Raw genomic sequence first — 23,262 nt, 5'->3', positions numbered from 1 at the left:
TAATTGCAGTTTGTTCTTCTGTAGTACCTTTCATCTGAGGAATTCACAACAATGCAATAATCCTCCTAACAGCTTTTGTAGGTAAGGAAATATTATGACTCCTGTTTTTCAGCTGAGAAAGCTGAGAGGGAATATGATGATGCAGAGAATCATGGGCAGAGTCAGAATTGGGACTCAGCTCTTCTGACTCATTCTTTGTAATTCTGAGAGCCTGGACACACCAGTTGGTGAGGCCACCCTGGTTACTTATGCCTGGGAATGCGACAGTCCCTGTAGAACCTTTGTCTCTTTGGTGTTCACTCTTCATCTGGAAAAGGATGAGCAGAGCCCCCAGACTGGGACCCCAGGAGCCAGGATGTCTACAATCCCCCAAAGGTACAGCACTGTGCTATTTGAAGGGAAGATAGGAAAGAATTGAGTGATCCAAGACCCAAAGGATCTTGTAAGTGTTCACCTGCAAAGAGCAGTTTTGATTATGATCTGAACGGTGGCCTGGAGACAGACAATATCCAATGAAGGGTCCAGAGTGGATTTAAATAATGTTCTTCCAGACTGGAAGTTCTCAAACCACAGAAACAGAGGTGAATGGCTTCCACTGCAAAGGACAGGAAGGGCATGAAGAGCCCACAGAATATTCTGTCTGACCTTGGTGAGTCTTATCAGGATGTAGCTTTACTTGGAGGAGCTGGAGACTGGGCTACTGTGGGCTAAGGTGTATATGTATGGAAAGAAGCAGAGCAAAGGCCTAAACTATTGTGGGAGAGAAGAAAGGGACATGACCACAGAGTTTGGGAATGGAAGAGAAAATGCCCAGCCAACAGGGCTATGTATCTTTGGCCACAGTAAATATGTTTCTTTGGAAATTACCTGTATCTAAATGGTTTTGTTAGACATTCAGTGGGATGAATGAACCCAGCACCTGCTGGTAGCACAGTGGTTTGCACAGGTAAGCAAGCCTGTGAATAGTGGGTGCTACTGTGTTGGCAGTTTAAACCAACAGACTCTAGAACATGCCAGATTTCAGCTGGCCAAAGCCCTAAAGGATTCCTGTGTGTTTCCTTACTTTTCCTCCTGCCTTCCTACAAAGACTGGAGAGAACACTGCAAAGATGCTCAAAACAAATGGTGACTCTTTCAAACATCTTGATTTGTAGATTACAATGAATAACAAATAGATTTCACTAGAACTGTTTCAGGGGTGTGAGTCCATTGTACAGAACTGCCCGCTCGCTGTGGTTGCAGCCATTTGCACCAGCCAAGAACGGAGCTCCTGATTCACACAAGTGCTGAGAACCTGCTGCTCCAGTTGAAGTGGCTGGGAGAGGCAGGCTGTCATCACGTCTGGCAGTGAGACCGTGTGTGACTCAGTCTGGGGCTCTCAAATCAGCAGCCTTTATGCATTAGCTTGGCTGTGACTTCCACCGGGGGGAATTTGCACTGAATGATAGAGTGCAGCACACTGCAGGAACTCCAGTCCTCTGGGAAGTCCTACCTGCTCTTCAAAGTCATGGGCTGTTTCTTAACAGGTCTTTACTAATGGGGAGTTTGATACATGCAGTGTTCAATGATATTACATTGAAAGCATTTCTTCAACTTCCATAGGCCCCTCATGCCCAGACTAAGTGTGTCTACACATCCCTCCCAGGCCAGAATGAATCCAATCCCACCTGCTCTCCACTGGGGTAAGATTTCCTAGTTTTAAATGAACAAATGTTGGCAGTGATGCAAGCAGAGCTCGTAGTGTAGTGGGGGAGGTAGAAATATCATCCTGGAAAAGGTTCAGTGTTTGTTTTTAAATCCCAGAAGAAACATATGAATGTGATGTATCTGGGATTTAGAAAAAAAAACACGTAGCAGCATGTTAGGAACCACCCAGAAACAGCTCTGTGTCAGGGATCAGCTGCTCTTTAGAAGCCTAAAAGATGCAGCAGGTCTCTCGTGACTTCTTCCTCCCCGTTTCTTGAGCAGAGTGTAACACACTGCAAGTCTGTTCTGCGCCTCCTCTGTCTGCTGAGAGGCCCAAGCAAACAAAACTCTGAGCTGAGATTACCAATTGTGCCAAAACATAAACATGGACTCACACAGCTTGTGAGCTTAGTGCCTTATTACTCACCACTACAAACGTAAGCACGAGCTGGTTTGCAGCAGGCAGGTCTAAAGAGCAGGTCCAGCGTGTACTGAATTTACTGGGAGCTTTTCCACAAACAATAATGTCCTTTGAATCAAATCTGCAGGACTGGGTTAGTTCTGGTCTTGGCAGAACCTGTGACAAAATCATATACGTTAGTCATAGCAGGAGCCACGACCCCAGCTTTGTTCCTGACACCCTAAAGCCATCCCAAAAGCAGGTACTTCCTTCCAATCTGAGCCACTCGTGGACTCTTCTTTCCCTTTCATCATTATGGGAAGCTGCTCTCCCCCAGAAAACCTCAGACAGGTGTCTTTTCCAGTGCACTTGGCAGGTCACCAAGTTCAGGCTATTTTGAACCAAATGGAATGGAAGGTTTTGAGGGAGAAGCCTGCCAAGCCCCACTCTTTTCCAGAGAGGGAATTTGGACAGATGTCACATCCTGCTGATCCCAGCTGTGGCAGCCTGGCTGGAGGAGCAAGAAAGACCCTCACAGATGACTCATAACCATCAAGTTAAATTTCATCCAAATTTCTGTCCATGCAAAGCCCTGGGTCCTCACTTTCTGCAGTCCCAAAGCAATGTCCCTGCTCTCCGAGTTGTCTTTCTCTGTGAGCTCCATGCTGTCAAAAACCCAGCCTGGCATGGGATCAGGTACTTGGCCAAATGGGAGTTTATCACACTTGAAACTTGTTTAAAAATATCTCTATTACGCTCAGAAGCTAAAGGGCTGTTTAGGACTACAATCAATTTGTAATTTTTCAGGTTCCAGAGAGATATTATTCATCATAGGTGAGGGGTTTTATATATGCATATATCTTTATTATCCATATACATAAATATATCAGGCAAAAATTTCCAAAGCAGACACTGAGAGGCAAAATACAAACTTTTATCTCCAATATGAAAGAAACAAAAACACTCTGTCACAAGAAAGTTCTATAAATAGTATTATACTGCTGATTTGATTTGTGTTCTCTCATTTTACTTCATATTTATTTTTTAAAAAACTGAAAACTTTAAGTTAAAACCATGTGGAAGAATCACCAACAGAAACCGAACTGGATTTATTTCTTAATATTCTTCTGGTGACTTTGCAGTATCTTCTAACTGTTTTACCTCCCTGAATTTAGAAGGCAGGGCTAATTTTCCAGACTTCTGCTGTGGGATTCCAGCCTGAAGGAGAAGGGCCTTGGCTTCACTCTACCACAGGATTTTTTCAGCTTTTCTTTTCCTTTCTCGACTGCCACTAGAATTTTTGGAACCTAAATATCTTCCTGTGTTAAAGGGCCAGTAGATGACACGCGTCTCTTTTTCTTCCCTCTTAAATGAAAGCAGACTGCAATGTGTGCTGTGTGGGTTCAGAAAAACCTACTGCTCTCCAGAAAAGTGCTTAAACACATCTTTAGTTGTAAGTTGGCTGTTTGGGCTTAATGAACTAAACACTTTTCTGAGTCAGGACTTTCGTGTGCCGATACACTGAGAAAACATCTTACATACTCTTGCCTTAGATATCTTCTCACCCAGGCAAAGATTACAGTGTTAAATGGCTCACACATCAGGCTCGTGCATTACAGAATCATTAAGGTTGGAAAATATCTCCAAGATCATCAGCTCCAACCTCTGACCGTCGCTTTGTCAACCAGACCAGAGCACTGAGTGCCACATCCAGCTGTTCCTTGGACACCTCCAGGGGTGGTGATTCCACCACCTCCCTGGGCAGCTCCAATGTTTAACGGCAGTTCCTCACATTCCAGTGTTTAACAACCCTTTCCATGAGGAAATTCCTCCTGGTGTCCAGCCCCAACCTCCCCTGGCACAGATTGAGGCCGTGTCCTCTCGTCCCGACCCGTGTTCCCTGGGAGAAGAGAGGCTGATTCCTACCTTACAGAGGTTATTATAGACATCATATAGACATTATTATAAGCATTATACGGACATTATAGACCTTATTACAGGCATTATGGAGACACTGCTGCCGTGTGAATTTGCTTGCTCATACCGCAGCAGCTTTCATCGGAGGTTGCTGGCTGTGTGCATCCAACCTGCACTCATGCACCCCAACGACACCCAACCCTCTCCCAGCCGGGCTCAACGGAGCTCCAACGACCGCAGAGCCGTGCCCGCCCATTCCCTGTCTGTCTGTCTGTCTGCGTGTCCGCCTGTGCCCGGTTTCCCCGCACGGGCTGGACGTGACCCGCACCCACGGGGGCCACACGGCACAGGCAGCAGCGGGCGCCGGGAGCGAAGGGAGGGAAAACCGAGGAGAAAAGGGAGGGAAAGGAAAGGAGGGGAGGGAAAAGAAAGGAAGGAGGGAGGGAGGGCAGGGGCGGGCCGGGGCCCCGCCCGTGCGCTCTTTTTGGCTCTCGGGCCGCGCCGTAGCGCTCCCGGGAGAGAGCGGCATTGTGCGGCCTCCGCGCCGCCCCGCGCAGGCGCCCTGCCCGCCTTCCCCGCCTGTGGCGGACCCGGACCCGCCGCCGCCGCCGCGTCCCCCCCTCTCCCCTCCCGCGGCCGCGCTCCTCCCTCGCCGCGGAGGAGGCGGCGGCCGCCCCCCTCCTCCTCCTCCTCTTCCTCCTCCTCGTCCTCCTCCCCTTCCCCATCCCCCCCGGTAAGTCACCGAGCAGCCCGCGGGCTCCTCTCCGGGCTCCTCTCTCCCGCCTCTCCATCTTCCCGCACCGCCCCGGGGGGGGTTTCTCCCCTCACGGCCGTTGCCCGCGCGCGGCGCCGCCGCCTCCCCTCCCCTCCCTTTCCCTCCGCTCCCCTTCCCCTTCCCGCAGGCGGCGCGCGGAGCCCGCCCGGCCCCCCCCGATACCCCCGCCCTGCAGACCCCCCCCGCCTTCCAGAATTTGGGATCCCCACACCCCCTTTCCAGAGCGAGGGCGGGCAGGGAAGGGGCGTTCGGGGGCCTGGGAGGAGAGGAGGGGCTGAGGGGTGTTATCGGTACCGCGTGCCTGGTGGCGGGGGATGCGCTGGGATGTGCTGGGAGAACCCCCCCCTTCCCCCGGGAATGGAGCCCCCCCCCGGGGAATGGAGCTGCTTCCCACGGGAATGGAGAGACCGTCCTGGGAGTGGAGCCCTCCTCCCGCAGGGCCAGGCAGTCGGTGTCCACGCTGTCCCGAGTGCCCAGATTAGCTCCCTGTGAAAAGGAGCAGATCCGCGTTAGGAAAGTTTAATTTCTCGTCGTGGCCCCCCCTCCCAGATTTGCCCGGGGAGGGTGTGGGGTCTCCCTCAGTGGAGATACTCTGGACGCAATCCTGTGCCATGTGCTCTGGGATGGCCCTGCTTAGGCAGGGAGGTGGGAGCAGATGACCCAACCTCGCCCATCCTGGGGTTCTCTGGTCTCCCCTGTCGTGCACAAGGCTGGGTAGTGCCCGCAGGCAACTGGTAGCACCCTGGTCTGCGCCCTCCCGGGAAGGAGATGCTTGGAATGCCAGTGGATCCTGAGAGCAAATGCTCTTGCTCCCAAATGTGCTGCCACCAGCAAAAGGAGAGGCAGCAGTGCTGGGATATTGTGAGCGCACTTGGAAGGCAAATCCTGACAGTGTGAGCTGGGGGTGATTCTGATCCTGAGCTGAAATGTAGCTGAGCTGCAGTGGAGATTTGTTCCCTCTGCAGCGTCAGCCCTGATTACCAAATCCTGGCACTGCACTCCATCAGGTTTTGTTACAGAAAGCGAGTGTGGAGGGACTGATCCAAGGCTGCTTCCAGTCAGGGGGAAGTCTTGGGTGTAGAAGGGCATAGCTTGATGGTCAAACTGTTGAGGGAAACATGAGACCAAAATATTTGCATTTTGAGGTGAAAGGAATCTAGCAGGGTCTTAAGCTTTGGAAGTGATGGCTATTTTTTGTCTTCGTTGTGGTCTTGTGTTCTCTACCTTAATAAAATAAAAAGGCCTTGGACTGTTCCTTCCATCTTTCATGCAGACTTTTGTATTTACTGTGTACTAAGTGCTTGCTAAAAGTGTTTTGGTTTATGTGATACAGAAACCCTACCACACCTCAAAGCTATTGTGCGTTATTTCTGTTTGGAGTGGGGCAGAGTGGGAAAAAGCTTTCCAGGGAGCAATCAAAGGACATGGCTTGGGTTCTTGGCCTTGTGCATGAGTAGGTCTGAAGGCCTAAAATACTGCTGTGTTGCTCAACAGATAATAAACAGGGTTTTCATACTTGTTTCTGGCAACCTGCACTTAGACCATTCTCACTCTTCTGGCTGCTGAGTATCTTTTTGACAGCTAATGAGAATATTTTGTTTTCCTTCCAGGTTTTCCTTTCAGTGCGGTTCTCCTCTCCGTGGCAAGAGCTGCCTTGTGAAGCAGCACATTCATTCTCCCCTTCAAGCACCCATAAGTCTCATTTGCCAGCTCCAGAACCATGGCAACAGAAGAAAAGAAGCCAGATGCAGAATCCACCAAAACACAATCTACTCCTTCCTCCTCCACCAATCAGAGCAAGGTGTGTGTGGGGCTCCAAACAATATCCCTGTAAATACACATGGAACTACCTGCATATTGAACAGCCAGGCCACAATTGAGGATTTGAATTCTCATGTAGATTAAGATCTCCATGTCTCTGCTCCTGCTGTTGTGCTGAGGATTTTATGGGAAAAGTGGATGGAGTGTAGGCTCTCCTGTAGTGCTCGGGGTCTTTTTGGTCCTAAGGAAGTTCTTGCTTCTTGTCACTCTGAGCGTGACAAAGACAGGTTGTTTGTATCCTTGGAATGCCTGGAGGTGACTGGAGAATCAGTGAATGTGTGATCATAGTTGCAGCGTGGGGAAACAGTTATTCAGGTTCTTTGAAGCCTGCAGATGCTCAAAGGAGATGCTATTCTCTTACCATGAAGCCTTTGCAAAGGGTGGAAAGGGTAAAAGTGGGATTTCAGGGGCATGGAGAAGTTGGCCTGTGATTTAATTCATGGTAGAGGTGAAAACTGCAAACACTTAAAAGCGCTGCAAGGATCAATAACCAAGAGTGTTATTTTGAACTGCCAAGCACTTTGTGGTTGCACTGCTGGATTATTCTCAGCTGTTTGTTATTGGCTTGGATGGAATTCATATCAAGGATGAGTTGGTGTTGTGCTTGAATCATTAAGGCCCTAGACAGAAAGGGAGCTTGGAATAAGAAGGGAAGAGGAATGTAAATGCTGGGATCTCTGTTGTGGTGAATATCCCCATGATCCATTCCTGTGTGCTGACCAGAGCTGGTCACTGAGATGCTAAATTTGGAATTTAACTCATTCACATGCATTTTTCTTACAGCCTGCTCCAGTAAAACCAAACTATGCTCTGAAGTTCACATTAGCAGGACATACAAAGGCAGTGTCATCAGTCAAGTTTAGTCCTAATGGAGAGTGGCTTGCCAGCTCCTGTAAGTATTGCTTGCTTTTTAACTCATCTCAAACATGCAAACATAAGCCTTGGAGAAGGGCCTGCCTTTAGTGTTGCCTCCATCAGGTAGAGAAGGGGTGTAGTGTCATGGTTTTTCTCAAAGGAGTGATACCAAAGCTGTCAGTCTTTGAAATAATCTGATTTGAGCTGTTTAAGTTCTGTTACTTTGAACACTGGATCTTCTCTGCATTGCCAGGTTGGAGAATCCCATTCAGCTTGCTTTATTGAGCAAATGGGCAAAACCAGGCAGGGTTCTTTCCCTGTGCAAAGGAAACCCTTGGGCTCTTCTGTATTGCTTAAGCTTTTAATTTAAACTTTGTGTACAGTATCTCCAGGCAAAGCTGAGCTCTGGGAAATAAGGAAGGTGCTTCTGGGCTGTAAGTGTGATACAGAGGACTGACCACGTGCTTCTGTCCTGTGTACTTGTGGTGTTTGGTAGTCAGAGCCTTTGGTTACCCCAGTGAAATGCAGAAGGTTGTTATAAATAGTATTTCACTTCTTTCTCTCCTAAGTGATAGAACGAGTCCTCTTCCTGTTAGCTTTGGTATTTCATAATATTTTTTTTTTGGTGTTCAGCATTTGACAGCTTTCCCTTGAAAATGTGTTTAGATGACCCTCAGTGATCCAGAGAGGATCCATGTATAAGGAAAAGGGCCCCTGGAACATCTTCCAGACATGGGAATGACTTTGGGCTTTGACTTAACTGCAGACAGCCTCAATAAGACCAGTGCAGTGTGCCACATATAAATCATTCTTATGTTCAAGTGTCCTCATAAGAGTCCCCCTCTCTCCCCTGCCCAGGTTTTCCAACCTCTACATCTGGCAAATATCAACTTTTTTCTCCGGAGTACGTTTTGCAAGTTAGCATGGATAATATGTTTGGGTTTCTGCAGGCATTAATTCATTCCAGCTTGTGGTGTGATTTTAGCTCTTTTTGGGGCAAAAGCCTTTCAGCATTCCCATGGACCAGCACTGTTTTACTAGAGGCAATCTAAAACAAAAGTAGAAACCCAAGTTGTCATGAGAGAAACTAAAGCTGCTGGAGACTCTCTGCATTCCAGGCAGCTTATGTAACCTCAGCTGCTGCAGCCTGGCCTGTAGGAAACTGTTCTTTACCAATTCCATATCACCTTATTCATGGAGGTCTGCTCGGGGAGGGAGAACTGCCCAGTGTCTGCAGAGATGGAGTTACTGTATTTCCTCCCACCTAGAAGGGGCAGCTCTGCCCGTGCTGTTAATCTCTGAACTGCCACATTGTTTTCCAGCTGCTGACAAACTCATTAAAATTTGGGGAGCGTACGATGGCAAGTTTGAGAAAACAATATCTGGTCATAAACTGGTAAGTGTAAAGGGGTTGCTATGTGAATTTACTTCTAAAGAATTTTGCTTTCTCCTTCTCCTCCTCCAGAAGTTTCTATTCTGTGTTAGTTTGACTCGTGTAAAAGGCTTGTTCTTCAGTCTTGCTTTGTATTTCTTTGTTTATACAGTCCTGGAATTGCTGGAGTAATGTTGGGAATATGGGTGAAATGCAGGCTGATGATGGAGTACCTGCTTGCTCTCTGCCCAGGCAGCTCCTTTTGTCCTTGAATTTAAGGAGAACCCACCTCAGACACGGGGCAGGGCATTCCTGGGTGAAAATCCATGTAACACTCTGTCCTGTTCCATCTTCCCTTTGTGTATGGAACAAAATGACTTGCCTTTTAAGGAGACTGAATTTTTCTTGTGGGTTTGCCTACATAAACACGACACTTACTCATTCTGCAAAGTTCTAAAGAAAACACAAACTCCCAAACCCTTTGGTGTTGTTTCTTAAAGTTTCTCAAGCACTAAAGTTTTATGAGCAGAAATGAAGATTTACCAATAGAAAAACCACTAGAATCTTCTTCCCCAGCCTTTTGGGACTCAGACCATAAAGAGCATGCCACTTACTCAGATTAATTTTCATAGCATTCTGTTTATGAATTCCAACAAAGGGGTTTGTGGCCACAGTAAGAACTGTGTGAACAAGTCATTGGTGTTTTCAGAGTATATGGCTCAGCTTAAAATGAACATATGTTAAAGGAGCCCTTAACCCAGTGTAATCACTGAATTCCTGACTCTCAGGGCTGAGTTTTCATTCAGGCTTCAGCTGTGAGTGTAATATGCAGTCTGTGTTTTCCATTTTTCTGTATCGCTGAACAAACAGAGCTGAGAAGAGAATTGTTTTCCTTTGTTTTAGGGAATCTCTGATGTTGCTTGGTCATCAGATTCCAACCTTCTTGTCTCTGCCTCCGATGATAAAACTCTCAAAATATGGGATGTAAGCTCGGTAAGAGCAGGAATTGTTATTTACCTTCATTTTCTCCAACACTGGCTTCTTTACTCATGTTTTTCTGAGAGACAGCCTGATGTGCTTTGATGAGAGGTAGAGTTTTAAGCTCTGGCTCCTCTGCTCTTGGAAAGAGGGGGATGGTTAGGTCTGTTAAACTGCTTGGTCTCCTTAGTAGCCCAAAGGAGACCCAATTTAATTATTGCACATTATCTGCAATAATTAAAAATATGTTGAAATTTTTCTTTCCTGTTTAGTTGTAGCTGGTCCTCTTCCCATCTAAATCTGGGGATACAGGTGGTTTCTTTATGTCTTGCACAGTGTTTAACCTTAATGTGGCTTACCTGAATGCATTTGTGGTGTTGGAGGGTGCTGTACATTTAACTGAAATTTTATTACAGGGTAAGTGCTTAAAGACATTGAAAGGGCACAGTAACTACGTTTTCTGCTGCAACTTCAACCCTCAGTCAAACCTCATCGTTTCTGGCTCAGTGAGTGATTTATTTGTCTTTTTTTCCCTTTGTGGAAAGCAAGTACTGCACACTCTGTCACCTGTCACTAAAGGGACAGACAGGTTCTTTAGGGATCCTTGGCAGAATGATGGCAGCACTAAATGATAGTTACAATTACACCTTTATTTTTCTTAACATGTTATTATGATTAATACAGCACACATTTATGATTAGAATGGCACAGGATTTCTACAAGCTGAATCAATGTACTATAATTTATAAATAGTGAATACAGAATTTATAATACAACTGTACTTATAGTTTCTAATCACCTAGACCCTAATTTAACTCAAGTGTGACTTCTAATCACCTGGACCCTCTGCAGAGCAGGTCAGACCTTAGTACATGGTTTGAAAGTAATATAAAATGAAAGAATATGAGTCATCCAACCCATTTAAATTCTGTCTTCCCCCACATGCACATCTTGTAGTTAGATGAACTGCTGCTTTTGCCTGGGGACATACTCAAGCCCTCAACCATCCTGAACGTGAGGGTTTCCTACACGGAGAGGAGTTCAGGGAGCTGTTCCCAGTCTGTCATTCCTGCTCTGTGCAGTGCCTGTGTCCTGGGCTTTCTGATCCAGCTGGAGGGAGGCACGTGCCATAGCCAAGCTGTAACATCTTGCATGCCTTGAGTAGGTGCTTCACTAAAACCACCTTGTGCCTTTCTTCCACCTCCAGTTTGACGAGAGCGTGAGGATATGGGATGTGAAAACAGGGAAGTGCCTCAAGACGTTGCCTGCTCATTCTGACCCAGTTTCAGCTGTAAGTGCCTCACAATAAATGAACACAGTAACATGCTTATGTTGTTCAGCAGAGCTCCTGTCCTGCCTCTCCAGAGGAGGGGGTTGTGTTCTGACTGTTACCAAACCCTTACACAGCGTACAGACTGGGCTGTGCTCATTGCTCAGTGGGGATGAAATGAACAGTGTTTTCTCTGAGATCTGTATGGATTTTGGTCCTGGGTGTTAATGTGAATAGACCAGAGGTGTGCCAGTCATACCTGAGGCTGGCAGTCATGCTGGGACACAGATTTGTGGTCTCTTGATGCTCAAGAGAACAACGTGGATGTCTCTTGCCTTCGTGTTTCAACCTATTACCAAAGTCCAGAGCGGGGTTGTTCCCTACACTCTTGTTTGAAATCTCATTCATTTAACAGGTGAATTAAACTCAGAATACAACACTATCCATTCAAATGAAAGAAAACAAAAGGTGTTCATTTCTTAAATGCTTTTGAAGTGGAGAAAACTGGAAAAAAATTGAGCTTTAGATGTGTTGAATCGCGGCTACAGTAACGTGATCATTCTGCCTTGCATAGAAGATATTTCACACTCAAAAATATACCTTAGTAGTGGTAATTCTTTAAAATAGCTGCATTTTGAGGCGTATAAAGGCAATAAATTGACCATAAAGCGTACAAGTGGCTACATAAGAGGTTAAATTCCATGCCCTTAAAATGATAAGGTACAATCCCCAGGTTGGAACCTGCTGATGCTGTCTGAATAAGAGTATCTGTGTGCTCATGTGTTCTTAGCTTCTGAAGGAACATGTATTCCATGTCAGTGATGGAGGATAAGGACTTCAGTGGAACTTAAAGATCAAATGTTTATGAACACCAGTAAAGTTACTGATTTTAATAATTAATATTTAGTATTAATAACATTACAGGTGCATTTCAATCGTGATGGATCCCTGATAGTGTCAAGTAGCTACGATGGACTGTGGTAAGTGATTATTTCTTGTCTGCATCACTCTTCAAACCTTTTGCCTTTCAAAAAAAGACTTTTTTTAAAAAAAAAGCCTTTGTATTTGTAATGTTGAAATTGGAACAAAGATTTCAAAACCAATAGTAATGGCTGTTGTGTGTTTTTAATAGTCGAATCTGGGATACAGCATCAGGCCAGTGCTTGAAAACACTGATTGGTAAGTAGAAATATTTCCTGTCTGTGCTCTATTTTTTGCTGTTGTGACACAGATATTCTGTTTCAATGAAACTCTTAACAACAAATTAATGTCAAAAGAAGTTCTCTGCCAGTGAGACAATACAGCTGTGCACTAACAATGCTTTTAATTTTGCTGTAGATGATGACAACCCTCCTGTGTCTTTTGTGAAATTCTCACCAAATGGCAAATACATATTAGCTGCAACTTTGGACAAGTAAGTATTAAAAAAAAAAGAGAAAAACACACAAACTTTGAGTATTGGGTAGCAGATAATACTTTATTTTGCCCCTCTTTGGCTACCATAGTAATGCTACTACATGACTTTATATATACTGGATTTCATAGAGGAGAATATGAATGGTATGGCAGTAAAATTGATACTTTGGGGTTAACTAACCCTGCATTCTGAAACCAGGCTAATATGATCCATGTAGACTTTAAGAAATCTGGTGTGGAGAAATTTTTTTCTGCTGGTAAGAAACTGTCAGATTAAAAAAATCCCTAAGAACTAAAATCTTTGGTTTTTCTCTTATTTTTTTTTTTTTTAGCACTCTTAAACTTTGGGACTACAGCAAAGGAAAGGTAATTCTGTCTCACTATGTAGACTTGGCTATGCTTATAGGAAAACCTGGATTTCATTTGTGCTTTTTGAACTTGTTTAACATTTTATGAGTGCTATAGAAAAAAGTGTTAGTACTTCTTTCTTAGAGAGGACACGATTTTAGCAGGGCCTGTTGCAATAGGACTAGGGGGGATGGTTTTAAACTGGAAGAGGGTGGATTTAGACTAGATTTAAGGAAGAAATATTTTACTGTGAGGGTGGGGAGGCCTTGGCACAGGTTGCCCAGAGAAGCTGTGGCTGCCCCATCCCTGGAAGTGTCCAAGGCCAGGTTGGACAGGGCTTGGAGCAACCTGGGCTAGTGGAAGGTGTCCCTGTCCATGGCAGACCTTTAAAGGTCCCTTCAAACTCAAACCATTCCATGATTCTCTGGCTAAAGATGCCTTTGAAAAGAAAAGAAATTAAAATATTTGGCTCCCACATAGGCCTGGGACATTAAGTACAGCAATATTTCTGCATTTTTCTCTTTATGAACAATACATTGCCTTTGATCTCTTTCACTGTGGTAATGGGACAAATTTAGAGCTTTATTTTTTTTGTGTTCTAGGGCAGAGATGCCCTCTGCATCCTCTAGATAAGTGGCAGGGTGGGAAACAAGGCAGATATGTTTAGTCTTTTCTGCCAAGAGTTTGTCCTTGACTGAGAAAACTCCCTCCCAGCTGCATTAATGACTTGTGACTCTTCACTTCCAGTGCCTGAAGACATACACAGGACACAAAAATGAGAAGTACTGCATATTTGCCAATTTCTCTGTTACTGGTGGAAAGGTTGGTGGTTATTTGTTTCTTTATTTTTACCAGTGTGCCATTTTTACTGCTCTTCTCTGTAGATGAAACAAGTTTGGGGCTGGAAACCTCCTTTGGGGGGTGCTGATTCACAGGTATCTGTGTCTCTAGGTGGACCCTCTCTCCCTTTGCAGGCTCCCTGACTTTTCCTCTTTTTCCCTTTCATATGATGACAATGAAATGTTTATTGTTACGGATCAGAAAGATTAAAATAACTGTGTTTTCTCTCTGCCCCTCCAGTGGATCGTGTCTGGGTCAGAAGACAACCTGGTTTATATTTGGAACCTTCAGACAAAAGAGATTGTACAGAAATTACAAGGACACACAGGTGTGGAAGGGGATTTTGTGTTTATTGATGGGATGTCCCTCATGTCAGCCTGTAATGAGGGCTTAGCTTGAGCATTTTCTCTCTGATGTTCAGTTTTGACTGTCAGACCCGTAAATTTTTGACTGGCTGAAGCTTAATTGAACCCTGGGAGTTTGCTCCTTTTTATGAAGGGGTTTTATGGGCATTGAAAATGTTTTATTCTTTCACTGTGAGAACTTTGACATCAGCTTGCAAAAGAGATTTCCTTGAGGACAGACCTGGTCAAGATATTTAAGTGACTCATAATGTTAGTGGCTTTGAATTGCCTGTTAACACCTTCCAGAGCTGCAGCTGTCAAGGATAAGGGCTGATGTGGACTGTAAATGTCTGTACTTTTCAGACAGACAGACTGCCTGGTCTTGAAGGCAGAGGTGAGATGTCACCTGGTGGAGACTTAAGTCTGAGTCTTAAGAAAGAGCAGAGTTTTAACTGTACCAAATAAAAGAGGCTGTGCTGTGGCATCTCAGCGTGCTCAGTCCTTTGCTTTGGGCTGTATTCCATTGTATTTGGGCTGTATGCCATTGATTTAGACTGTAAGTGGGGGCAGTGGCAGCAGGTTTTCATTTTCAGGCCAGTGCAAGGCTCTGAAGTGCTGCCTGAGCATTGACTGGCACGTTGGAAATACTTTACATGACAAGAAAAGGCTGACCTGGGTTTTGATGAGCTGTGTGAGACATAAGATATTAAGCAGGAACTAGAATCTAAAGAGTTCTTACATTTTGAAACCTGTCAGACGCTTTCCAACTACTGCTCTTAATTCTTTCTTACTTGTATTTTCTCTCACAGAAGAGCAACAGTTGTAAAATATTTACAAATAATGCGTTGAATTCCGCTACAAGGAAATAACAACCTGGCTTTGCTGCTTTAATAATAACTTGGCTTTGCTGTTTTAAAAACACAGCAGCAGCACATGTTAATTTTCAGAAGTGCCTGCCACGAACCAGGCTTCGTTGCTGCAAGTAATTGTGGTTTTATATCTTTTTCTTTCTTGCTTAGATGTTGTCATCTCGACAGCCTGTCACCCAACAGAAAACATCATCGCGTCGGCGGCACTAGAAAACGACAAAACAATTAAACTGTGGAAGAGTGACTGTTAAACGTTCCAGGATTGCTTTAGAGACTGTCAGGAAATTAAAAAAAAAAAAAAAGTGTTTTTAAAAAAAAAAAATTACTTAAAAAAAAAAAAACCAAACAAGCCACCCATAAATCCAGTTTGGCAGGAAACCTGAAGAATATCTGACAAAGTGGTTTCTGTTAGTCTTGGCCCAAAGAGAACGTCTCAGCTCTGCTAGAGCCGGGCAACGTGGTGGGAAAAAAAAAATAAAAATAAAGATGCAGTGTCTCCTTTTGTTGCCTAATGTTTTGGCAGACAAATGGATCATTCTGACGTCGGGTCAGAAGTGTCAGCCTTGTCTTGGACACCCCAAAGATACTGTACTTTATGGTGGCATTGCTTCTGGGCACTGATGCTGCTTCAGGAAGACCTGCCAGCCTACTTTGTACCAGTAAGTTAAGTCACGAGCCTAGAGATGTGTGGAATTTTTTTAAAATGTCTAATTTTTTTTAAATTTTTTTTTATTTTTATTTTTTTTTGTTTTCCAGAATGTAGGTTCTAGTCTCTTGGGAAGTTTCTGTATTGTTTTAAATAGGAGTACTGCATCTTTAAGGGTGCTTCATTTTAAACACTCAGCTCAAACTTTGTGACCAAATAAAACCATGCAGTTCCAGATTTCCCTCTTCCTGCCCCTGACTTGACTCCTGTGGTGGAATCTCTTACCTTCTGTATAGTTGCTTACCTCTTGTTACGTGTGTTTAATAGATGCTGTTCTAGAGCAAAGTTACAGTTCTTCTGTTAACCATTAAAATGAATCCTGCTTGTAGTTGTTCTCAGCATACCTTAATTATTTTTTTTTCCTCTTCTGGTTCTAAAGCAATGCTCACAGGACACTGTAAAGTTATTTCAATGTAAAAAGAAACAAACCCCAGACTTTTGTATCTTGGAAATCCATCGTATGAAGCTGTATTGCTAATGGCATGACTCTGTATCTATCGCAGCGTTGGTATTTCTTTCCCTTTTTGTCATACCCATGTGGTATTTACACATTCAAAACAAAACAAAAATACCATATGCCATAATAAAAAGGTGGGATTTTATGTGTATGTTTGTGGTAAGTGTGCTAATGTGAAGTGTCTGTGTCCACCTTTTGAGGGAAGTGTTTCTGTAGCAGCTCCAGTGAGGGAGGAGGAGGAACAGCAACATGGTGTTTTACATCAGTTGTGGAGAAAAAGAGGAACACAGGTCAAAATTTGTTTATTAAGAGGATTCAAGTGAAGGTGTCCTCAGCAGAGACATTAGTACAACCCCTCACAGAGAGCTTTAGCCAAGGGGAAAGGAATCTGGCTGCCCTCTCCTTGCAGGCTGAGCAGGGATCCAGGATTTAGCTTGTGCTGGTTAAGAAATGCATGGAGGCACAAGTTTATTGCACCCAAAGGGTTCTGCTGGAAGAGGATGTTTTGTTCCTGGTGAAGCAAAGACCAATTTTTTTGGTATTGACCTCATGCTTGGTAATAAAACAAAATCAATTACAGTACAGACCTCTGTAGTGCTGCCCCGAGGCTGCCTGGCTTTGCCCTCAGAGAAAAAGAGCTGTGAGACATGAGGTATAGCTTTTCTTTTTAAAATATAAAAATAGAGTTCATGTTGAGCTGGTGCTAAAATGGCTGTTAATAATATCACTGGCTTTTGAAGCTTTTCATTACCACCAGGAAGGGACACTGTGTGTCTAGACTTGGTGAGCGTCACTGCTAAAATAATTGATCCATGATTTTTTTTCAGTCTTCTTCTTGCAGGCCAATGAAACTTTTCAATGCAAGGTGGGGCTGTGCTGCTTTACAGGGTGGAGAAGAGGGTATTTTACTCCAGCAGAGCATTTTAATGTAGATTCAGAAATATTTTCTGGCACAGTACTTCTCGTGTCTCTGTGTGTGAGTGGCTTTGCCCAGCTGTGCTCTGGCTTTCTCTGCCCTCTGAGCCAAAGAGCTATGGAGAAGGGAGATGATTTTTCTGCTATCAGGAAATCTCTTGAACAGCAGGGCTAATGGAGCCCTGATGTAAAGGATCTGCTGGAAAGCTGTTCTTTGTAAGGGTTATGTTTAAATCCTTAATATCCCACCTGGGATTAATGCTGGGGCCTATTGGCATGAGCTCTACTTAGCTATAATTATATGCAGCCTGGCATGGCCGTGGTGGTTTGAGGGCCGGGATCACCTAAAGCAGAGCACTGAAAAGAAGGTTTGTGGACGGGCTGTAGTAGGGGAGGTGTTCAGTGCGGGCTGAGAGGGGACGGAGCACATTGCAGCGTGCTGAGGGAGGGCCAGCTCTTTCTTTGGCTCTCTGGTTTTCTGGGTGCGTTTGGGCAGAGGGAAAAGGAGAAGCTGGGTGACAAAAGCTGTTGGCGGGGTTTTTAAGGTCCGCCCCTCCAAAAAGAGAAAACCGAAAAACATGGTTAGATGCCACGAAGTAGGTGGCAGTGCCTTAACCGTATGTGTGTTGTATAGGCCACTAGGACCTCTTCCATCCTTATCAAGGGGAGTGCTAACCTTCTCTCCTTTCATACAACACGCCTGCGACTCTTTTGCCGAAGGCTATTTAAACCTTCAGAAAGCCACTTCTACATAGAACAGAGTGAGGAAATAATTTTCTTCTCTTTCACGTCAGTTTGACACTCCTTACTGTTCTCCATATTATAGATTTAGTCTGATTCCAACTGCGGCTAAAAATCCCCCAAAGCCCCCGGGAAAACCTCACAAACGCGCGCGTTCTCCTGCCTTCTTAATGTATTCGTCGCTTCCAGCCAATCAGAGCGCAGCAGCCGATCGAGTCTCTTTGACTGCCCCCTGGCGGGCGGGCGTGCTCCCAGTCACCGGGCCCGTTTGGGGGGCGGCACTTCTGCTTCCGGAGGGCGGGCAGGCCCGGGGTGCGCAGGTTCGAGTCCCGCCTCGGAGGGGGCGGAATGCGGGGCGGTGCCGCTGAGCGCTCCCGGCCGCCCGGCCGCGGGATGAACTCCCAGAGGGATTTGCCGGCGGACCCGCCTAATCTGCGCAGGGTTCAGCTGCCCCGCAGGTTTAAATGGGGAGCAGGAGTGTCCCGCGAGATTTGCTGATAGAATCTCCCGGAGCCGAGGGAAGGAGGCCTGTTCCCGGCGTGTTCCCGCCGCCCCGGGAAGTTAAATCTCCGAATTCCATCAGAGCTAATGACGAGTTACAGGTTCCAGACGTGGAAGCGGTCGAAGAGGTTGGGTTGGGATTTTTTTCCCTTTTCTCAAGGCCTTTCTCCTCTGCATCCCAGAGGAATAAAACGAGACAAACATCTACATCTGGCTAAATCAGCGCTGCATCTCCTCCAACCGGCGCTGGGAGTTGATGTTCCTACTGGGATTACCCCCCCCCCTCAGCATCCCACTGCCGGTCCCACCGACCCCAGGTTCACTGCACCGTGACATCCCTCGGCCCCACCGCGTCCCGCAGACCCTCCCGCTCGGTTCCCGGCAGGAAGGACCAGCCGGTGCCCTGTGCCGCTGGCAGAGGAGCCGCTTTGCCGGGTGAGGCTGCGGAGCCAGGTGCAGTGCCCAGAGGTGTGCGCGGCCCCGGCCCCGCCAGCTGTGCAACATCTGCCGCATTACAGCGTCACAGAGTGGTTTGGGTTGGAAGGGACTTTACAGCTCATCCCATTCCCGCCCCCTGCCATGGGCAGGGATACCTTCCACTAGACCAGGTTGCTCCGAGCCCAGTCCAAGCTGGCCTTGGACGCTTCCACGGATGCTACATTGCTGCTGCAGACCCCAGGCTGTTCCTGGCCGCCCCTTCCAGATACTGATGAGTTTATTAAGGGATTAAAAGTTAGTTTCCCTTCCTTATTGAATGCTCTGATTTATGCATGCGTTTAAATCAATCCCATTTCCTGCGTTTTATCCCTTCTCCTCCAGGCTTTCAGGCTTTACTGTGTCAGACATTTGTTACAATCACATTGTTTTGAGGCAAGCGAGACACGGTGGGTGGTTTAGGAGATTTGAATACATGAGCTGCATTACTTGAGTGCATCTCCCAGGTGCCAATTGCCCTTCCTGAACTGTAGATGCCCCTACTTGGACCAGTTTGTGCTATTTCTTGGTGAAATATTGATAAGGATGCGTGCTAATGGAGATGCTGTCGGAGATTAGGTCCAAGCCTGCCTGTCTGGGAGCTGTGTCTGGCAGAGGAGGTGCCCGGTGGGCTGGGGTGCCCAGGGTGGGGGATTTCAGGTGCTGCTAGCAGGCAGTTGCTGGATGAGCTACATAAGCAGCTTATTTTGTCATTTTAATTTTTTAATCTCCTGCGTTCGGTCGCGCTCTCTTATTAGTAAGCATTAGCTCTCCAAGTCTCATTAGCTCCGCTGAGAGCTGAGGCTTTGCCTGTGGGGACAGTGGTGGAGGAGCCAACAGGGGTCTGGGGGCCTGATCCTGCAGCTGGTGACATCCGTGGTGTCCCATGTGGATGTGGGTCCAACCCTGGCCCCATAGAGCTGTCACAGCTCAGTCCTCTCCTCCACTGCACCCCCATCCCCTCCCCAAGCCCCTGGCAGCCCCAGCTCCCTCCAGAGCCAATCCAAGCCTGGGGCTGGCTCTGTTTGGTCTCTCCCTGCTTTATTAAGGCAACTATTTTTTTGTCTGTAAATACACACACTACATTCAAACCTTCTCTCTCCTCCAGGTTTTCCCTTTGACCCCACGGCCATCCCCAGGGCTGTACTTTGTTAGAGGATCTCAAGTCTCGGATTTAAAATTAGTTGACTGCTTCTCTTTAATAAAATTATTCCTGCCCTCTTTAAATAGCACAATATGTCACAGAAAGCCGGTGGGTCCGTTCATGAAGATGAGGCAGCTCAGAGAGGAAAAAGAGATGGAAAAAAAAAAAAAAAGTAAAACCATACATCTCCCCAAACCCCTTCTGCCTAATCCAACTGAATTAGAGGATTTCGAAGTGGATTTAAAACTAAATCTTGATTAGGGAGAATTTCTCTCCAAGAGCTGCTGCACGGTGGTATTAATGGGAAGTGATCGTGGACAGAGGAAATAGGACAGAAATAACTGAGGGTAGCACATACGCACTCAGGTCTGTGCATGAACTGAAAGAATCAGAGAATTTCTCAAGAGGAAAAGGGAGAAATTAAGCATCGACATAAGGAGACTGGGTGCCACGGGGCTGGCTGGAGAAGCTTGGAGCAGCCAGAGCCCTGCTGCACCAACGGCATTTCCCTCTATCCCGGCGGAGAGGTTTGCAGGTGAAGAGGAGGCGACGAGCACGGCTGGGAAAAAGAGCTCGGAGGAGAGGAAACCTCTGCCCGCTCCCCCAGACCCCGGTGTTCGTCCTCTGAGCCCTGGGTGGACTCCAGGAGCTGCCCCCCATGCTCTACAGACACATGCCTGGAGGTGCCCATGGGATCCTGTCTCTGATGACTGTGGTGTTCGTCCTTCCAGAGGGTAAGTGCTGCTGTTCCCGGGGTGTGGTGTGTACCCCACGCTTTGGAGTCCGGTTTGCATCCTCCCTAAAGCCTGGTTGTTCAGGTGTGTTTTATCCTCGGGATGAATTTGGGGGTGTTACTGCCCTAAGCGGTACAGCTGTGTGTTGGTGGTTTTAGGACAGAGCTGAAATCATCATGATTTGTACAAAAGGGCAGTGTGGCAGAATTTGGGATCTCCTGGACTCTCCTTCCCTGGTCTGGCCAGGGCAGGGACTCCCCTCACCATGCCTGGTGGTGTGAGGGTCTCACCCACCTCCCAAAAACCTTGTGGGAGCAGAGGAGGCTGGGATTGGGAAGGGCTCTGGGTCAGCCTTTGGAGGTGAGGAGAGGTAATGGCAGCAATAAGTGCAACCTGATCCATCAACACAGAGGTTGCCTTAAACTCTGTGGTCAGTGTAAATTAATATTGTTGGAGGCCTTTTTTTTTTTCCCTTTTTTTTCTCCTGTTTTTTTCTTTTTTTGAGAAACCTGAGAAATGGCTTAATTCCCAGTCTAGCAAATCTCAGGCACAGTTGCTGACCCTGCAGGGAAGGACTGAGCTGCCGCCAGTGCAAGTGTGCAAAGCCCTGGGGACACACTGGGGCCACTGTCCCGGGGTCACAGTGCTCTGAATGAGGATTTCTCTTCTGTTTCCGAGCTGGTTTGCCTCCCTGATAGAACCTGTGATAAAATCAGGACTGTGTTCAGGGAGAAAACCAAACCATTCTGATGAAACCATCCCTCTGGAGCGAGTGCCTCCGGCATGGGCACAGCTAAACTGGAGAAATTTGGTGAAAAAGGGAAAAGCCGTTTCTGAGTGCAACCGAGCCCTGACACAGTGGTGTTCGTTGTGAGGTTTCACCTACTCTTAACACCCCCTGTTTCAAAGCTCCCTTGTTCCCACCGTTTGATCCCAGCGCAAATCTCCGGCTAATCTCTGATTTTGCACTGACCTCTAGTGGGAGATGATTCCGTATTTTTGAGCCCACCGGGTAAACAAGTGACGGGCAGCTCCGGGCTCTTGGCTCAGCGCTTAATGCGACTTGGCAAGGCAGGGAGCGCTGCGAAGCCGTCGTTAGAGAGCAGCTCAGAACGAGTTGAAGCATTCCCCCCCCCCCCCCGGAAAAATCCAGCTGTGTTTCTTACGGTTCTTGTTTAGTGTCTGGACTCCAGTGCTATGGCTGCAACATCGTGGTTGGCACCAAAAACGTGGACATGGGGTGCTCTAACCCCGAGGTGATCACCTGCTCCCAGTCCCACCAGGGCTTCAAGCACCGGTTCTGCATTAAGACAGAGAGCGGTGAGTCCACCCGTGGGGCAGCAGGGTGGAGCTGGTGATGCTCCCACCCCAAATCCACCCTCGCAGCCCCCAAGCAGGGCCTGCCCCCGGTGGAAAGCTGGCAGAGCACCCCCCTCCACCCTGCTCGTCGCCCTGACGTCCCGCCCTGTTGCTTGCTTTGCAGTGGTCCTGGGCATCCTGCTGACCAGCGGCTGTGCCACCTCCCGCCACTGCCAGCAGCAGGAGCTGCCGGGCGTCCGCATCCACTGCTGCGACACCGACCTCTGCAACGGCTCCCCCAGAGCCCCCCGGCCTCCCCCCGGCCTCGCGGGCGGCCACCTCCTGCTGCCCTGCGTCCTTGCTGCCCTGCTCCTCTCCTGAGCCCCCCGGGGCTTGAGGGGATGCGGGATCCTGGTGGGATGGGTGCTGGGAGCAGGGATGTCCCCATCGCTGCTCCTGCGGGCGGGCAGGACGCCCTCCTCTCCCCTTTCCTCAATAAAATGTGCCCAATGTTTTGCCCTGGGAAGGTTTCGGTGATGCCCGGCGGCAGCGCTGCATCCCGGGGAGGATCGGGGATGGTCCTGCGGGCTCGGGGGGATCGGGGTACCCGCAGCAGCCTGGGGTTGGGCAGCAGGGTCATGGGGGTATATCCATGTTCCCGCCGGGATCGAGAGCGCAGCCGAGCCCGGCTCTTCCCACGAGAGGGCATCCGCGGCCCTCACTCCACATCCCGGCCGCCGCGGGGGCTTCGGGATGCGGGGATGGAGCACCCACGCAGGGCAGCATCCCCAGCGGGATGGGTGGGCGATGGGGTGGGAGAACAGGGGCCCGAGTGAAATGAGTTGTTTTTTTTCAGACATTATCCCGGTCGAAGAGGCCAAACGGGAGTTTTAAGGGAAAAATCCCATCCCGTACGGATCGGAGCCCAAGTGGCTCGTCCAAGGTCATCGCGGGGGTTTGAGGCAGAGCTGGGAATTAAACGCGTGTGTCTCAAGAGCCAGCCCTGTGCTTTTATCACCAGGGAAACAGCATAAACCTCCCTGTGAGAAATGGATGAAATGTTTTTATTCTATTTTTTTCTTTAGATTAAAAAAAAAAATAATGCAGAAGAGCTTTTCCATGCAAAACATCAGCTTTTGATGACATTTCTCAGATGTGTCAGAAAACAAGCCAAAACTCTTCTAAAAATATTATCTGAGGCACCTTCCCAGCAGAAGCACTTTGGGATTGATAGAAAACATGTTCAGATTCTGAAGATTCAAAATAAAAGGAAATAAGAAAACAAATCCTGTAAGAAAAATGACAAGATCTGCAACGCTAACCAATTCCTCCTTTTTTTCCCCCCTTAAAACGTTCCTTATGATTTTCAGGGGAGCAGGAAACATTTCCTTGGCAGCTGGA

At 47.2% G+C, this 23,262-nt stretch overlaps 3 protein-coding genes and 1 non-coding gene across 8 annotated transcripts in view; 2 read left to right on the top strand and 2 right to left on the bottom strand.

The window, feature by feature from the left end:
* The window catches only part of BRD3 (bromodomain containing 3), a 45,537-nt gene extending 40,618 nt beyond the window's left edge, over nt 1–4,919 (bottom strand). For 2 of the 4 annotated variants that reach the window (XM_051807637.1, XM_051807636.1), the window contains exons 1-2: nt 4,745–4,919; nt 2,113–2,262 (exon numbers count right to left, since the gene is read on the bottom strand). The gene's annotated coding sequence lies outside the window, so the exon portion shown is untranslated. Of the gene's footprint in view, nt 1–2,112; nt 2,263–4,075; nt 4,400–4,744 lie in introns of those variants that run through there. The other 2 variants (XM_051807638.1, XM_051807640.1) reach the window with 2 other exon arrangements.
* WDR5 (WD repeat domain 5) lies at nt 4,594–15,239 on the top strand. Its single transcript, XM_051807672.1, has 14 exons — nt 4,594–4,735; nt 6,388–6,578; nt 7,382–7,490; nt 8,776–8,849; nt 9,729–9,818; nt 10,220–10,309; nt 11,011–11,094; nt 11,998–12,053; nt 12,206–12,252; nt 12,412–12,487; nt 12,822–12,855; nt 13,585–13,659; nt 13,918–14,005; nt 15,041–15,239. The coding sequence occupies exons 2-14, from the start codon at nt 6,498–6,500 to the stop codon at nt 15,139–15,141; spliced, it is 1,005 nt and encodes a 334-aa protein (XP_051663632.1). The 5' UTR covers nt 4,594–4,735; nt 6,388–6,497; the 3' UTR covers nt 15,142–15,239.
* Nucleotides 15,240–17,538: 2,299 nt separating this feature from the next.
* On the bottom strand, nt 17,539–17,666 carry LOC127480279 (U6atac minor spliceosomal RNA). Its single transcript, XR_007907813.1, has one exon. It is a non-coding gene; the product is annotated as a U6atac minor spliceosomal RNA (small nuclear RNA).
* Nucleotides 17,667–18,035: 369 nt separating this feature from the next.
* On the top strand, nt 18,036–22,629 carry LOC127480034 (ly6/PLAUR domain-containing protein 1-like). Of its 2 annotated transcripts, none has more exons than XM_051807685.1 (4): nt 18,036–18,338; nt 19,793–20,562; nt 21,742–21,882; nt 22,046–22,629. In XM_051807685.1, the coding sequence occupies exons 2-4, from the start codon at nt 20,487–20,489 to the stop codon at nt 22,240–22,242; spliced, it is 414 nt and encodes a 137-aa protein (XP_051663645.1). In that variant the 5' UTR covers nt 18,036–18,338; nt 19,793–20,486; the 3' UTR covers nt 22,243–22,629. The 2 variants fall into 2 exon arrangements, with proteins under 2 accessions (XP_051663645.1, XP_051663646.1); XM_051807686.1 differs by lacking the exon at nt 18,036–18,338 and adding an exon at nt 18,380–18,645.
* Nucleotides 22,630–23,262: the final 633 nt, after the last annotated feature.

This window comes from Manacus candei, unplaced genomic scaffold, assembly GCF_025592945.1.
Source record: "Manacus candei isolate 608988 ecotype Guabito, Panama unplaced genomic scaffold, ASM2559294v1 h1tg000071l, whole genome shotgun sequence".
Lineage (NCBI taxonomy): Eukaryota > Metazoa > Chordata > Aves > Passeriformes > Pipridae > Manacus > Manacus candei.
The sequence above is the reverse complement of the archived record's forward strand: the minus strand, read 5'-3'. Positions and strand labels throughout refer to the sequence as shown.

Bases quoted from the DNA above. Each gene is read 5' to 3' on its own strand.
- WDR5 (XM_051807672.1), top strand. From the start codon at position 6,498: ATGGCAACAGAAGAAAAGAAGCCAGATGCAGAATCCACCAAAACACAA. The intron at 11,095-11,997 runs GTAAGTGCCTCA...ATAACATTACAG, and splicing joins ATTCTGACCCAGTTTCAGCT to GTGCATTTCAATCGTGATGG. The intron at 13,660-13,917 runs GTTGGTGGTTAT...CTGCCCCTCCAG, and splicing joins TCTCTGTTACTGGTGGAAAG to TGGATCGTGTCTGGGTCAGA.
- LOC127480034 (XM_051807685.1), top strand. From the start codon at position 20,487: ATGCTCTACAGACACATGCCTGGAGGTGCCCATGGGATCCTGTCTCTG. The intron at 20,563-21,741 runs GTAAGTGCTGCT...GTTCTTGTTTAG, and splicing joins GGTGTTCGTCCTTCCAGAGG to TGTCTGGACTCCAGTGCTAT. The intron at 21,883-22,045 runs GTGAGTCCACCC...CTTGCTTTGCAG, and splicing joins CTGCATTAAGACAGAGAGCG to TGGTCCTGGGCATCCTGCTG.